Below are 17,333 nucleotides of genomic sequence, written 5' to 3'. Positions count from 1 at the left end.
GAAACCCCCGTCTCTACTAAAAAATACAAAAAAAAAAAAACTAGCCGGGCGAGGTAGTGGGCGCCTGTAGTCCCAGCTACTCAGGAGGCTGAGGCAGGAGAATGGTGTAAACCCGGGAGGCGGAGCTTGCAGTGAGCTGAGATCCGGCCATTGCACTCCAGCCTGGGTGACAGAGCGAGACTCCGTCTCAAAAAAAAAAAAAAAAGGAGCCATTTTATAGGTGATAAATCTAAGTCTAAGGATGTTAAGTAACTTTTTCAAAGATACGTGGTAAATTATGTAATAAGCATAATGTTTTGAGCTTCTGCCTTGTTTCAGACATTGGGTTAACTTCTTATTTATATTAGTTGTTACCTAGTTTCACAAGAATGAACTGCGATTCCAACCCAGGTTTTGTCCATTCACAGTTATTTCCTGGTTTTGGAATAAGCACTTATTGTCCTAACTTTAGCAAGCAATCAAGGTGCTGCTGCTTTTATCACACACCTGTTGTGTTGAACCATTAGGCAATGGTAAGTGAAGTGTAAACCGACCGTACGTGGATTATTTGTTCATTATAATTAAACTATGTTCATTATAATTAAACTATGTAATATCCAGGATTCACCAAGTAGTATTACCATGATAACTCACTTTAAAAGGGCTTGTTTGTCTTGGTAAATATACGAAATTATGCTTTTCAAACTTATATATGTTCATGAATAAGAACTTACATATGTTCATGAATAAGAATTATTTTGATATTCTTATGATTTAAAATATTTTTCTGTTTTTGTTTTTTTTGTTTTTTTTTGTTTTTTTTTTTTGAGACGGAGTCTCGCTCTGTCGCCCAGGCTGGAGTGCAGTGGCCAGATCTCCGCTCACTGCAAGCTCCGCCTCCCGGGTTCGCGCAATTCTCCTGCCTCAGCCTCCCGAGCAGCTGGGACTACAGGCGCCCGCCACCTCGCCCGGCTTATTTTTTTGTATTTTTAGTAGAGACGGGGTTTCACCGTGTTAGCCAGGATGATCTCGATCTCCTGACCTCGTGATCCGCCCGTCTCGGCCTCCCAAAGTGCTGGGATTACAGGCTTGAGCCACCGTGCCCGGCCTAAAATATTTTTCTTTATTAAAAAGTGTATATAGCCTTTGAGCCTGATGACAGAATTCCAGCCTGGTAACAGAGCGAGACTCTGTCTCAACAAAAAAACAAAAACAAAAACAAAAAAAACACGCTTGCTTCAGCAGTACATACACTAAAATTGGAATTATACAGAGAAGATTAGCATAGCCCCTGCATGAGGATGACACAGAATTCGTGAAGTGTTTCATCTTTTTATATGAAAAATTTTTAAAAATGCTTTGGGTGTTTAAGAGTATTTGTATATTTTAGATTATAATGTAAGAAGTTAGCATATTTTCATAATTTACTGAATTTCATAATTCAGTAGTTTCATAATTTACTGAAGTACTGTAATTTAGTGAAGTACTGTAGATACTAAGAGTTGATATTTTGTTTAAAATACATTTTTATTGAGCAAATATATTTGGAAAATTTTGATGTAAGTTGGACTTTACTATGATAAGTAGTTAATCTTAACTGGAAGGCTATCAATAGATGTACAGTGTAGCTAAAGTAGAACCTGACTATTGTTAATAAAGGAAACGATTATATTTACTTTTTTAAAAGTGATATTGTTAAATTAGTGAGGATTTATTTAGCGCTTACTGTGGGTCCAAAACAGATTGAAAATAAATATGTACCATAAAAGAGAGATACCTGCTAAATATAATGTGGTTTAAAAAGCTTAATTTTAGGCATTTTACAGACCTGAGTTCTAATTCCGACCCTTTCACTGATTTAGCTGTATGACCCTTGGCAAATATTTTAATGTACTCGAGCTTCAAAATTTTAGTAATAAGGATTTTTTCTAAGGACTTGATAACTGTCAGTGAAGTTAGGGCAACAGTTTATGAAGCAGTCTGATATACAATACACACTCATTGTACAAATTTGAAAAATACAGAAAATCTTTGAGATGAAAAAAATTGTAATCATATTACCCAGACATAATCAATGTTAATATTTTAGAATATATTATTCTAGTCTACTTTCAATGCACATGTGATTTTTTGTTTGGTTTTGAATCAGAGTCTCGCTCTGTCACCCAGGCTCTGGAGTAGCAATGGCGGGATCTCTACTCACTGCAACGTCTGCCTCCTGGGTTCAAGCAATTCTCCTGCCTCAGCCTCTTGAGTAGCCGGGATTACAGATGTGGGCCACCATGCCCGGCTAATTTTTGTATTTTTAGTAGAGACAGGGTTTCACCATGTTGGCTAAGCTGATCTCGAGCTCCTGACCTTAAGTGATCTGCCCACCTTGGCCTCCCAAAGTGCTGGGATTAAAGGCATGAGCCACTGCACCTGGCCGCATATGTGTATTTTTAAGAATGTAATAGTGTTTTATGAAATTTCAATCATATTCTATATATTGTTTATAAGCTTTTAAAAACTTGAGCGATGTCTTATATAATGCAAACATTTCCATGTCTTTAAATATTCTGCTGCTGATTTTTTTACTTAGTGTTCCTTAGTATGGATATATTTTAACCAGTCACTTTGCTATTGTTGGACCCTTAGATTGTTCCTTTGTTATTGATAATGCTGTTAACCTCTTTATATTTAAATATGTTTTACATATCCCTGAATTATTTTCCATAAATTAATTCGAAATAAAAACCTAGGTTAGTGGGTATGAGCATTTATAAGGGTGTCTACAAAAATTGGCCACAAAAAAAGTTGTACTAATTTTTACCCTTATATCAGAATAAGAAAACACCCATTTCTCTACTTTCACCAATTCATATTGTTTATTTTTTGATAGATAATATTTTTACATTATACAAAATTCAGAAAGTACAGTTACAGTCAGACTTCTTCCTCTCTCTGTTGTCCAGCTGCCTAGTGCTCTTTCCTAGAGTTGCCTGCTGTGACTTGTTCCTTAAGTATTCTTCCAGACATTCTGTACTTGGTATTTTTAAAAAGCCTTTTACCAGTTTGATAGGTGCAAGTAGTATCTTGCTTTTTTGATCTTTGATTATTAGTGGATGTGAACATGTTGGCAGTTTATTTTTTCTGTAATTTGCTTGTTCATACTCTGCCCATTTTTAAATTTAGGTGTTCATTTTTTTCTAAGAGTTTTTTACATATAAAGGATGTCAACTCTTGTGTTAGTTTTCCCTCAGTTTTCTAAAAGATTTTTAGTTTACATTTCAGTGGACATTTTCAGTTTTCACAAAGGAAAATACATTATTTACTTACAGTTTTAATTTTACACTTAATTCTGATCTATTTAAAATTGACTTTGGATTCTGATTAGAGATTATTTTACCCCACTTATTTTTTTGGTGTTAGAGTTGTTTTCCTATTCCCATACTCTGATCTAGCTCCCTAGTGCCAGGCAACAATCTTATGGAAAAGCCAGAAAGTTAATGTTTGCCAGATTGCCTTCCATGAATTGGACAATCAACTGTAGACTATGGGTGTTGGTGCCATCTAGTGTTGTAGAGGGAAAATCAAGTCTGTGGAATGATCTATAATTGACTGTGGAATGAAGTCAGTTGGCCAGAGAAATTTAGTGAGCTGTGAATATTATTTTGCACTAACAGGTGAGCTGAAAATTTTTATAAACAAATTTGAATATTGACATCTTGTACCAAATCAAATGCTTTAATCATACTTCTGTATACATTATGAAATGACCTTAAAGATTCCCCCTAAACCTGGATACTTAAATGAAGACATTAAAGTTTAAGGAGATCTGTTTAGAGCCTAGTGACTATTAATTTTTGAATTCAGAATTTAAAGATGCGTGCTTGAGGCCCGGTGCAGTGGCTCACGTCTGTAATCCCAGCACTTTGGGAGGCTGAGGTGGGCGGATCACGAGGTTGAGAGATCCAGACCATCCTGGCCAACATGGTGAATCCTCGTCTCTAGTGAAAATACAAAAATTAGCTGGGCTTGGTGGCATAATCCCAGCCACTCGGGAGGCTGAGGCAGGAGAATCACTTGAACCCGGGAGGCGGAGGTTGCAGTGAGCTGAGATTGTGCCACTGCATTCCAGCCTGATAACAGAATTCCAGCTTGGTAACAGAGCGAGACTCTGTCTCAAAAAAAAAAAAAAAAAGCATGCTTGTTTCAGCAGCACATACACTAAAATTGGAATTATACAGAGAAGTCCAAGGATGACACACAGAATTCATGAAGTGTTTCATATTTTTATATAAAAAATTTTTTTAAATGCTTTGGTTATTAAAGAATATTTGTATATTTTAGATTATAATGTAAGAAGTTAGCATATTAGTTTTCATTAAAAGTGTCACTTCCAGTTTATGAATTATTAGTATTCATTTTTGGTACCTTATGTTGAATTTTTTATGAACTTCAAAATGCTCGTTGTTTTGCTATTTTAACTTGTACTGTCATTCATTTTCTAGACTAAAATCTTTTTCCAGTTCTTAAGATTTAATTCAGTAATGTTGAAGTGCTGTAATTTAGTCCATAGAGGGCATTATATTACAGCGTATGGTAGGGTTTTAAAAATTAACTCATTTCAGTAATGAAACATGTTAATATCATACCTTTGAGTAGCTCAGAATAGTTAAAATTTGAAATAAGCTTAAAACAACTGTGTAGCTATAATTGTTTCTTTCTTTTTTTTTTTTTTTAAATGCCTGTTTTCTGTGGCTGGAAAGTAGAAATTATTTTAGCTTTCAAGAGCAGTGTACATAAGCAGTGTCTTAACTTTCAGAGTAGCATTTTCAATCCAAAAGATTGCTTCTTTCCTACCCTCTTTCCCTTGCATCTCTAAATGTTGTAAAGGCAACGAAGCAAAACAAAAGCCTGAGTTTTTCTTGGGTGCAGAAGTAGAGGAAAGAAAGAAATGGAGAAGGAAAAATGTCTTAGAATAAGAGCTGGCTGGGGTGGACTTAACAACTGCATAGTGCTGCCTGTTCTAAAATCTAAAATACAACTTTCAACTGTCTGAAATCTCGCCAGTTAGATACCACCACCTCCCATCCCAAGAAAAAAAAAACAAAACCACCAGAAAACATACACAGTTTCTGAGGTCATAAAAGAGTTTTTTGTTAGTAGGAATTGATTTATTCATGTAATTTTCCTACTTAAGAGGTAAGTGCACTAAGGAAAAGAGAGTTTGGTTTGAGATGTGAGCAGAGAAACCACGTAGGTAATTTTAGAGCATATTATCCTTTGGAAAGACATTATGGATATGTACTTGGGGAAGTTTTCATCTTTGATTTTTTTTGTCATGCTTGGGAAAAGGGGATACTGGGGACATGGACATTGAGGAGTGGGAAATTGCCAAATATGAACTTTGAACAGTTTATTTCAAAAGTTCTGTGTAAAGCTGATTTTGAGTTCAGGAAAAAGAGGATGCTTTCCTCCTCTTCTCCCCTCCACAAACACACAATATGAAATAGGACTTAGAATTCATACAACACTTTTATTGGCTTGCAGTATAAATAAAGGAGTTTTCTGTGGCCTCTCCTTTGTGAGCCTTTGCTTTTAAGAGAAAAGAGGTTCTTGTATCAGATAATCAAAATGCCATTCTGCAAGTTGGGACTTATGTGCTCTACTTACAAATTGTCCTTGAAAGAAGTTTTAATTTTTTAAAAAAGTTATGTGGTTGAAGGAAAATAAAATAAATGAAGATAAGTTTTTAACAGGTTTATATCCTTTCTTTGACTTGTTAAGTTGGGGTTCATTGTGGAGTAGGACCATATTACCTATGCATATGTAAATTTTTCTCAGCTGGAAAATAATAGAACTATACAGCAAGGACAATAGTTTGTGTATGAGAGGGGGGCAATTCTGTTTAGAAAGATTGGGTTATTGCCTAGAATTAAATGACTTAATATATAAGCTTTCCTAGATGTGCCTTACTTGTCTTGTTGTCTCTTAGTTTGATTGCTATTTTTAGCATACTGGTAAGTAAATAGCACTTACATAGTGCCTACTTTTTGTCAGGCAATGTCCTTAAAGGCTTCTATTTTAGTAGAGATTATATGATTTTCACAATAAACATAGCCCATCTAGCTTTACATCTTTTAACAAATTTGTGTCATACCAGTTTTTCAGATTTAAGCACTTTTTTGCTTATCTTGCCAAACTTAAAACAAGTCTAATTGAAAAACTTCATAAGAAAGAACTGGGCAAAACGTCAATTGATTTCCACAAGCTAGTTTTCCTTGTACACTTACAAAGCCCATAAAAATTAAAGAAGTAGATGTCATTATGTAGGCTGAAATGTTTACTAAACTTCAGGGCTCCTATTTTGACTTTTTAATCTGCCAGGGGTGCTATGAGGTATGTTTAATGTTTAGATGAGTGGGTATGTTTTATTACACATTCGTGCCCCTCTCAGGCTTTTTTCTTTAATTGTTAAGCCAAATCAAGTACCACAGAAGATACAAATAGTCTTAAGTGCCGAGTAACTTGATCACAATAAATCTTTTTTCTTCTGCTAGTGAAGCAATCTCTGACTTGAAAATAGTGTTTTAATACTATAGTTGAGTATTTTATTCTAATGCTAGTTATTTATTGGCTTTCAGTTTTAAGGGACTTGTTATTAGAAAATTAGTATTTTGTATTTACTAAATAGCTAGAGATTCTGAATGTTGTGTGAAGAGGCCAGACGTTTTCAGGCCATGATATGACTTGATGACTGGGTTCTCAAATATCACATTATGCAAGGGTTCAGTGAATAAAGTTTAAAGTTAAATATTAACTTGAGCTGAGAATCCTGGGCTCTTTTAAAAATTACTTTTCTTTATTTATGTTTGGAGTTAGAGAGGCAGATAGGGAAATAAATGTGTCATTGGTATTCAAGCCACTTCCTTTTTCCCCTCTCATTTTCCTAATTTTAGTTCTTTCTATGTTTAACTCTTAGATGTTTTTAATTTTTGTGGGTACATAATAGGAGTGTATATTAATATCAAGCCACTTCTGATATTAAGGATTTTGCAGCCCACAGATAGCAGGTTCCAGAAAATATCTCTATTTCATTGTAGTTATACAGTCTTAAGTATGTATTTTTGTACATAGGCTACATACCTTACAGTATTTTTGCAAATTCCTTTTTAAAATATTTGAGCTGCTCTGTTACTGCCTCTTCTGCTTAGGTGGATATATGTATCAGGTAAATTGATTGTGGAACGTAATTAGAGACACTGCATTGGAATGAAAGTCAGTTTTATAAAGTTGAACACAGATTTTTAAAATGCCGTACATAGATTTGTTTTTATATTTTTCTGTAAAATTTTAGGCCATGTGTGGTGGCTCATCCCAGCACTTTAGGAGGCTGAGGCGGGAGAATTGCTTGAGCCCAGGAGTTTGTGACCAGCTTGGACAACACAGGGAGACCTTGTCTCTAAAAAAAAAAAAAAAGTGTAAAAATAAAAAATAAATTAACTGGGCATGGTGGCACATGCCTGTGGTGACTGAGGTGGGAGGATCGCATAAGCCTGGGAGGTTGAGGTTGCATCATGAGCCATGCTTGCGCCACTGCACTCCAGCCTTGGTGACAGAGCAAGACTCTGTGTCAGAAAAAAATAAAAAATAAAATTTATAGTTTGCTTTTATGTCATTTTCTCATGGCAGATAGTATCATTAGCCCATGAATACATCTCCCCAAGCTAAGAATCTATTTATAGTGTCTGTAGTGATACCTAATAAATAATGAAAGATTGAGTTGGAGCAGGTGATGATTAAGAGTAAGTGTATGTTTGTAAGTCTCTGGATTTCCATAATTGTAAAAGGAAAAAAAGATATTAGGAAGATTAGGTTGCTAACATTGAAGTCTGTTTTCTGTTCAAGTAATATGTTCAATAAACATTGCTAATTTGACTTATTTTCCGCTTATCCCTTCATAAGGTGCAAAATGCTGAATGTTTAATGTCTTAATAAACTTAGGAGCAATTAAGGAGACATCATTTCACAAGCTTGAAATGTAGGCTATTACTATTTGATCAGTCCGTTTTTATCTTATCAGGTAACCATCAATTTTACAGTTTCAAATGAAAGTGAAAACCAGTAGCATAATTCGACCATGTGTTAAAAAAAAAAGAAAGAAAAAAACTGCATATGGCTTTAAGTGCATTTCAAATACATTCAGTGGTTAGTTCTAAGAACAACCCTTATTTCCTTTCTTTTGGTAACCTGCCCTCTCCCTGCAAATGCAGCTCCATTTGGTATGAGCAACAAGGCAAATGCCTAAAACAATCAACAGTTAGAAGGAAAGCATTAATGCTGGAGTATTAGTAGCCTAGTTACAGATTGCACTGCGTCAGACTGTTCCACACCCAGAAGACGTCAGGTGACTTCAGTTCTGCTGCAGTTGTGCAGCAGAGGAGACTGCAGACTTCGGTTGAGGAAACGGGTATTTCATGTCTCAGGGAGTAGATTTGTGCAGTTACAGCTTTTCTGTTGGTATGCATAATTAATAATTGGAGCTGCAAAGCAGATCGTGACAAGAGATGGACGGTCAGAAGAAAAATTGGAAGGACAAGGGTATATCTGCTTTTTAATTTCTTACTCAGTTTTTATATGTGACCACTAATATATTTCTATGTATAAGCCTTGGAATTTAGATATTTTGGATTAAAAGTGAAACCACTGAAGAGTTGAAGGCTAAAGGATTAAAACAGCTATCTCACGTGTTTTTACATTTAGTTGTATACCAGAAAATGTCATGCTGTTCTGTTTCACTGGCATTCGGTTTAGTCTTTTCAGTCTTGCCGTTTAGGTTCTGTTCTCTAATCTTGCACATTGTAAACAGTATAGATCTGACAGATTTCATTTGTTCGTCACTTGGATGTGGTAAATATACATTGCTGTTTCTGTATTTTGTAGTGACATATTTTCCGTGACTATTTAAACAAACCTTACTTGGTGTAGTTGAAATTCTGTGCAAAGGTTTGTAGGTAGCAAGATACTGCGTTTGCAGTAAGCCTCTTTTCTTTGAAAATCTGATTTGAACCTTTAAAATTATTACCAACTTTCTTTTAATCAGATTATATGCATCTTGAAATCATTCAAATTATACACAGTATGATTACACAGTAATTTTAAATGCATGTCTATATCTAAGTCACTAACCTTTGTCCTTGTAATGACCAATCAGTGATTTTGATCCCTTTTCCTCCCCCTTGAAAGCCCAGATCCTTTCAAATCTCAGTGGATCATTGTGTAAGAATTTAAGCCTGTAAATGGCAAAATGTTGACTAGAATGAATATTTAAATAATATTTTATTATGTAGATGGTTAAATCTACCTTTTTTTTTTTTTTTAAATAAGGTGGTAGGCTGTATATCTAACCACTTACAATAAATTAACTTAAAATTATTAGAGCTATTTTTAAGTAGCTCCAATAGACATTCTACATAAGCAGTTTTTTTCCTGGCTACATTCAAGTTTTATAATTAAAAAAATTATTTCCTTCAAGCAGGATTGGCAACAATATTTCTAAAAGCAGTATGTGGAGCTAATTACAGTAACTTTTACAATATCCTTTAAAAAATTTGTTCAATAAGGATGTGGGGAAAAGGTGAATTTAAGATTGAGATCATATTGAGACACTGGTAAGATTTTATGGTTGCAACTTATAAAACAGTAGAAAACCAAACAGCTTTGGGTTTTGCCTTTAGGATTTCTTTATATGTGAACCTAAAGAGAAGGATTTTTTTTAATTTCTTCATCCTGTTAGCCGTTACAGATTGATGAATTGATACATGGTAGCTTTTGCTAAGTGAAAATGATACAAATGATAATACAATAAACACAGGCCTTAAAAGTAGGTGAAAAGTCATATCAGGGCTCATTCTGCAACTATTAAGACTCTATTAATAACTTAAGTCTTAGATCATTAAATAACATCCTAAGTTCTTTATTTGTTAAAGTAATTTAAGGGTATTATGAGACAGGAGAAATTAAGATCCAGTGTAGTTCATATTTTTTCCAGAGATGTGTTTGATTATTTTTAGGTACCCAAATGTAAAATTGAATTTACTCCTGAATATCTCTGGGGAGCCTCACTTTGTAAGTGGAATGGCCTAATATTTTTTAGTACTTGTCTGGCTGTTTTGGTCAGTAAGATTAACTTTGCCTGTTTTTCTGATTCAGTGGTGACATTATGTTTTAGTATTTTCTCTATCAGCAGCCAATTTTAATATTAGAGTAATATTAATTTAAGATTACAGAGTACGAGTAAGGTTTAAATTGGAAATCACAGAAGTTGGAAGCTACCATGGAATGAGTTTTCCCTCAAAAAAAAAAAAGAGTTTGATGGCAGAAAAAGAACCTAATCTAGGGTCTAGGTAAATTTTAAAAATATACTTAAGCATTTTTCTACTGCATTCTCCCCCTGACCACCAGTATAGCATAGTGACAGATTTGAGAGAGATGCTCTGATTTCAGTGTTCTTTAAAAGGTGGTGTACACACACCACCGTGCGTGCGTGCTGATGAACTGGTATTTAAGATATTTAATCTTTCAGGCTAAAAGTGTTAATAATTTGTATTGTTTTATATATTCATATTTTCTTTAGGAGGATACTTACGACAAATGACATTTACATAGTATTTGATTATTGGGGTTATATGAGAAATTTTGAGTGAGGCAGTCGGAAGATTTTTAGGAACTCAAAATAGGAAGGAATGGGTAGGCCTAGGGATTTGGATGGGGGTAGGAGAATGATATAACCACTAAAAAGCTGTAGTTGAGACACTAAATAACTTTCTGGGTAGAACAGAATATTTAGGACAGGAGTTGAAAGGTAAGATTGGTATAGTCAAAGAATGTAGAAAATTTAGATGATCTAGATTAGGTTTCCTCATCCTTCTCTGTAGACGAGAATCATCTAGTGCTGCTTAAAAATGCAGATTCCTTAGGTCCTGACCTACCAAATCAGATTTTATAGGGCCTGGCCATCTGCATATTAAGCATCCTGGTGTAATTCATGTTGTTGGGCAAATTCGGGAAACAGTGATCTAGGGTTTAAGCCTTGTTTCTGGTATATTTTGATTTTGGCTAGAACAAGAAACTTACCCTTTTTGGTCTTAATTTCCTCGTTTGCATGCTGTCCAGGGTTCCAGTTGAGAGGTTCTCTGGTTTTATGGAAAAGATACCCTGGGCCAGACCGCAGAAGACACTGAGTTTTGGATTTCATTGTAAAAGAAATAAAAAGGCTTTGGAAGTTTTAAAGTAGAGAATGGTAAATGATAGCAGTTTTGAAAGACTGGTTTAGCGTGCCGCGTAAGATCATCTGGGGGAGAATAACCTATAGCCACACCAGTTAGGATGACTGTAGTTGTGCCCAGATTTAAAACAGATAGGCTTGAATGTGGCCTGAAATAGGAAGGAAAAAGAAGTGGTAGATTTGAGAAATTCAAGGAAGGAATACTTGGCATTTGGTATAGATTTGCAGGACAAGGATGAGGTATAAAGACTCAAGGGGCAACATGAAGTTTGAATTAGAGTGAAACATTGGCAATGACAGTCCTTTAGTATTAGGAGAAATAAAGCTAAAATAGAAAAGATGCCAAGTTGGGTTTCAAACACTTTGAATTTGAGAGTCAAATGCAGAGGGAGGCAGGTAAATACTGTGTGAGGCGATTGCACTGAAGGAACTGACTATTAAGAAAGGCAAGCCTAAAACCTGTGTTACGGAGGTCTGCGGCATCAGGGAAGATGAGGAGTTATAGAGCAGTGAAAGAAGCAAGACAGTATAACTGATACTAAGGGGGGTAAGAATTTTCAAGAAGGAGTGGGCAATTAAATACTTAGAGAAACCGGTTAATATGAGGGAGAAATGGATGTGAATCTTTGAATCTTGTTAAATTTTAAAAGTAGGTGCAACACTATTCTTTATTGTTACAGTACTCTTTGGATTTGTCAGTTAATGTGCCAGAGGTGACCTTCAAGAGAAGTTTCTTTCTGTAGGATAGGGAAATAAATGTTTCTAGCATTAAAACTCAATGTAATTATATCTCAAGACAAACTAGTTTTGGACTGTTTCTGCAGCATACTTCCGCGTAGAGATTCTTATAGGACTCTCTGATCTTGTGATAAGCTACTTTACATTTTTTGAAAGCCTTGAGTAAAGCTCATACTGCCATTTTGGTAGAGAGGAGCAGGGGTCTTGGTGTTTGAAATGCCTTACTTGGGAAGGCCAAAAAATACCCAACAATGGAACTTTGGCATTAATTAATAATTACGGGGTCTACTGATTGGAAGGACTCTCCTTTTAGTTCTAAACTTGGTTAGAACTGAATATTTAGGCATTCATTAGATACATCTTCTAGATCTTGGGTTAGTACTGCAGCACTACATAGGTATGTGTTATAGAGAATTTAGAAGGTAAATAGAAAAGCAAAACTCACATCACATAGAGAATGGTTTTTGGGGCATCTTTTTAACAGGATAATGTGTGTTGGGAGGGTTATGTGGTATATTTTATTCCGTAGTCTTTCTCTCCCATTAAGTGGGGAAATAACTTTTAGTTTTTAAATACTGTACATTATTTTAATGACTACAATATTTTAATTCCATGTAGTTAAATCAGGTTATTGCTAAAGTTTTGCAAGTACAGGTTGAACATTCCTAATCTGAAAATCTAAAAGCCAGAATGCTCCAAAGTCTGGAACATTTTGAGCACTGATGTGATGCCACAAGTAGAAAACTCCACCCATAAATACTTGACACAATCATTGTTTCATTCACAGAATTATATAAAATACTGCGTAAAATTATTTTCAGGCTATGGGTATAACATGTAGATGAAACGGAGTGAATTTCATCTTTAGACTAGGGCCTCACTCCCAAGATACCTCATTATATATATGCAAGTATTCCAAAATATTTCCAAATATTCCAATGTATTCTAGTCCCAAGTATTACAGGAATACCTCAACCTGTAGAAACAATGCTGAAATGATTATAACTGAATATGTCTTTGTTTCTATTCGTGATTACTTGCAAATTTCTGGGTTATGTTATTTAGGCTTTGGGTGCCTTTTACAAAACTTCTCTCCAGAAAGATTGTACAAATTATTTTCATTAGTGAATGTGAGTGTCCATCATGGATCTCTGGCTAAGGTTAAATGTATGTATTCCTTTCTTACAGTTTTTACTCTAAGATAGTTATTTTGTCAGTGTTAACTCATTAAGTTACTTGATAAGAACCAGCTTTGTATTGTAAGAATGTGTAAGCACTGGGAGCAATGGTGGAAATACCCTTTCAATTTTATTTACTCAAGTCTGTGTACTACTAATCCTTACCAGGACCCATAACTGGTCTTTCCACTAAATTATATGTGTCACAGCCAAATTAAAATTACTCTTCCAAAATGTAGCTCTAATCATGGCACTTAAGGGATTTACCTTTACTTACTTTTCAAATGAAGTTTATAGTGTCTATCCTAGACGTTTAAAAGGCATTCCATGGCCTAGCCCCAACCTTTATAATTTCATCTCTCATTACTCCCTGTCTCTAGCCACATTGAAGGACTTGTTCTCTAAACATGCCTGTTCTTTGCCTTTGCTTGTGTTTTTCTCTCCACCTTGAATACCCTTTCTTCCCATTTCATTTTGCTCAAGTAGTCCTTACAAAGGACTTCTCCTTGAGGTGTTCACTAAGCCTCCCTTAGTGAGGGGAGGTAGTTCAGTGTTCCTCACTCCCATCCCTCAGTTTTCACTTTGTACTTTTTCCCCCCCCCCAAGGGAAGGGCATAAGGGGTCTCATTTTGTACTTTCTATTACAATTATTTATTCATAAATATCTTGGCTCTTTTTCCAGCCTCCAAATTTTTTTGAAGGCTGACAACAGTGGTGGCTTCATCACTGGATCTTCTGATTGACTTGGTGCAGCTTCTCAGTGAAGGGAAAGACTGAGAACTCCATTGTTCAGCCAGGTTTACTTCTGGCCTTAAACCCACATAAATTTTTGGAAAATGTTAAAATATGTTTTCAAGTGGGAGAAATTAGAAAAAGGATTTCCCCACTTCTCCCCTTCTTAAAGGAACAATTCAGCAACTTAAGGAACTTCTGTAGATTCAGAATTTTTAGAATATTCCTGCAAATAAGACATTCTATTAATCATTTATTCCAACTTTCTATTTTACTGATAAGGAAACCAAGAAAACGAGAGATTTAAATATTTATCAGGCCCATACAGGACCATACCACTGGTCCATGCTGGCATGAAGCCTTTGTTTTTATCTTATAATTTATATTTGCATTTATATAATTTATTCTTGAATAACCAAAGAATGAAAAGTATATAAAAGCTAAAATGGCCTATGTTTTGATATTTTATTTGTGCATTGTCTAGTTGTGGCATGTTATTGAATGTCATACACTTCTTTCGTATTGTCCTCACTGCAATAAAAAAGGCAGGCAGTTGTCTGTCACACTAATCATGGAAGAAGGTAGGTGAGGTTAGTCATTTAGTACAGGTATTGTCAAAAGGTTAAACCTAGTGGGAATTTCCTGGGCCAGGAGAATAATTTCTTTTCGTCTTTAAGGATTGGATTACATGCTTGGATGTAGGCAGAATATCTAGGCAGAGAATAGAATTCTTAAATTTGTTCTCTGGGTGTCCCCCAAGTTCCCTTTTTATTTACAGCCATCTCAGTATCTGCAGGAGATTATTTCCAGCCCTCCACTGTGCGTCCCCCCACACCATGGATACCAAAATCCACAGAGGCCCACGTCCCTTACATAAAACAGTACAGTATTTTCATATAACCTACGCACATCTTGCTGCATGCTTGAGATCATCTCTGAGTTACTTTTTACAATGTAGATAGTTGTTACATTGTTCAGGGAATAATGACAAGAAAAAAGTCCATACTTGCTTAGTACAGATGCAGTCATCATAGGCCTAGCTACATTTTTCCATCCACAGTTAGTTGAATCTGCAGATGTGGAACCCACAGATAGAGAGGGCTGACTGTATTCACTTGGTCCCATCTCTTGCTAGAATTTGGGCTGAAGGATGATGATTAATTTAGGCAGTACTTTTCTTTGCATCCTTGGAGCAGTGATCCGACACCACGTTTATACTTATTTCTCTGCTCTATCATGAATAAGGCTGACATATTACTGAGTGTGTGTGTATTTTTTTTAGTCTGCTTCATGGCTTTCAAGTTTGTTTGATTCAGCTGCCCCTTAGGCATTTGACGTATTATAGACACTAAAATATTTTGTGTTGTCTTTCTTCAAATACTATATCACTACTATATTCTATATAACATTTACTTATGAAGCTCAATGCAATTTAAAAACTGAAAAATTATCAAATTATCAAATATTAATGATAATTATTTGTACTGTTCATTGATTCGGTGAACATATATTGTGTGTACAATAGTTATATAAGGTTATGGAAGAAGAAATATAACTGATTTACTTCCTAGTGAAGTTCATTCTGTGTTTTGAACTAGTAATTTGCTTTGAGCTTTCCCCTCCCCCAACTCTAGTATATTAAGCTTTAAGTTTCTAGAGTTAACGCCATTTCGTTTTTGTTAGTAGAAAATAGGATTTTGAGCAGTAACTTCCTGTTTCTAAGACTTGGTGCCTACTTATTTTAAGTTTAGATGCCAGTAAGAAGGAAAATTTAAACTACAGTAAATTACACATTGAACCAGTTTATTTTCTAATTTTAGGTTTCTATTTATGTAGGTCTTGATCAATTCCAGTAATTTAAAATAATAACTACATGCTTATCAAAATATCAGAAATACAGACTTGTCATAGGAAAAGTTCTCATTTTAACGTTCTTTGCAATTGAAAGTCGTTGAAGTGAGTGCAGGTAGGGAGAGTCATGTATATCCAACATACTTAAAGAGAAGATACTTAGCTTTACCTTAGAGAAAATGAAATTAAAGGTAGGATTGTTCTGTAAAGAGAAAATTATCATGGTTTAGGAAAACTAGGAGTGAGAAACTAGAACTGTTTTCTGCCCTTTTTTGTTGTTTTCTCCTAGAGTCTAGGATTAAGGGAAATATTGAAAACTAGATGAACTAATGAAGTAAACTGGTGAATTTAATTATAAATGAAGCATGTGTGGTGTTATTGAACTTCACTTTTCTCTTAGAGAAATTAATATTATCCTTAGAAGACAGTAAACAGCCGTAGGTAGTTTTTATGTTCCTGCAACATATTGAGGCATTTTCTACTTGAAATATAGGAAAAAGACCACTGGCTGGGCCTTGTAGCTCATGCCTATAATCCCAACACTTTGGGAGGCCATGGTGGGAGGACTACTTGAGCCCAGGAGTTCGAGACCAGTCTGGGCAACATAGGGAGGCCCTGTCTCTACAAAACTTTTAAAAAATTAGCTTGGTGTGGTGGTGCATGCCTCTGGTCCCAGCTACTCGGAAGGCTGAGGTGGCAGGATTGCTTGAGCCCAGGAGGTCAAGGCTGCAGTGAGCTATGATGGTGCCACTCTGCTCCAGCCTGGGTGACAAGAGGGAGACCCTGTCTTACAACAACAACAACGACAAAAAGAATTTGATTGACTTTATCTTGGCACATGAAAACCAGTAACTAGGAAAATAAATGTATTTTAGTTCATTCTTCACATAATTTAGTTTTTAATCACAGCTGTGCATAAAGTTTTAGAATAAACGGAGGATGAATCAGGTTTTTGGGATTTAGGGGAATGTAATTTTTGCCACAAAATTGTATACTAGCACAAAATGGCTTCTTTTGCTTTATGATTGAATTTCACAGTGGATCATTTATAATGTCCCTTCACAAAAAATGTTTAGTGGTTTAAAAGTGTACTTTCCCGGGAGCTCTTCCTAATCTTTTGAAGTGAGAGGCTCTGTTTTGAAATGCCTTGTTGGACTGTCAGCAGTTCTCCAGCGTAGCTCACAACATTAACTTTGTGGAATTTCAGGTTAATAGCAAGATTTGCAATTGTGCACTGTTGATTTGGGTGGTTTTATCTGACAAGACATTTAGGTAATGAGTGAGGCTGGATGGTGAATTTAAACAGTAAGGAATATTTATGAGCTTGGATTAATTTTGAAGATTACTTAGCGGATGTTTTCTTATGAAAATTTTCTTTCGTATGCAACTTCATAACTGCAGGGACTCATTTAACAATACTAAACTTGGGTAAGAGAATCTTGTACTCCTCAAATATTGTTGGTTACTAGAGAGCTAGAAATACATATTTTTAAAATCACAAACCATCTCTTAGTTCATATTATGTGGGGAAAGGAGTATGTGTGTGAAAACGCAGTGTTTAAAACGATTTTAATTGTAAAGGC

At 35.3% G+C, this 17,333-nt stretch overlaps 1 protein-coding gene, 1 non-coding gene and 1 pseudogene across 13 annotated transcripts in view; all 3 read left to right on the top strand.

Annotated features, from left to right (window-relative positions):
- Window positions 1–17,333, top strand: part of RTN4 (reticulon 4) — a 179,172-nt gene that overhangs the window by 132,426 nt on the left and 29,413 nt on the right. The window contains exon 1 of one of the 12 annotated variants that reach the window (XM_025354533.1): window positions 8,148–8,565. The exons of the other annotated variants lie outside the window; for them this stretch is intronic. Within the exon in view, the coding sequence (XP_025210318.1) occupies window positions 8,532–8,565 (34 nt within the window). The 5' untranslated portion in view covers window positions 8,148–8,531. Of the gene's footprint in view, window positions 1–8,147; window positions 8,566–17,333 lie in introns of those variants that run through there. 12 annotated transcript variants of the gene reach the window in all.
- On the top strand, window positions 1,213–1,314 carry LOC112605529. Its single transcript, XR_003115507.1, has one exon. It is a non-coding gene; the product is annotated as a U6 spliceosomal RNA (small nuclear RNA).
- On the top strand, window positions 4,165–4,256 carry LOC112605447 (annotated as a pseudogene).

This window comes from Theropithecus gelada, chromosome 13, assembly GCF_003255815.1.
Source record: "Theropithecus gelada isolate Dixy chromosome 13, Tgel_1.0, whole genome shotgun sequence".
Classification (NCBI taxonomy): Eukaryota; Metazoa; Chordata; class Mammalia; order Primates; family Cercopithecidae; genus Theropithecus; species Theropithecus gelada.
This window is presented reverse-complemented; position numbering and strand designations above follow the sequence as displayed.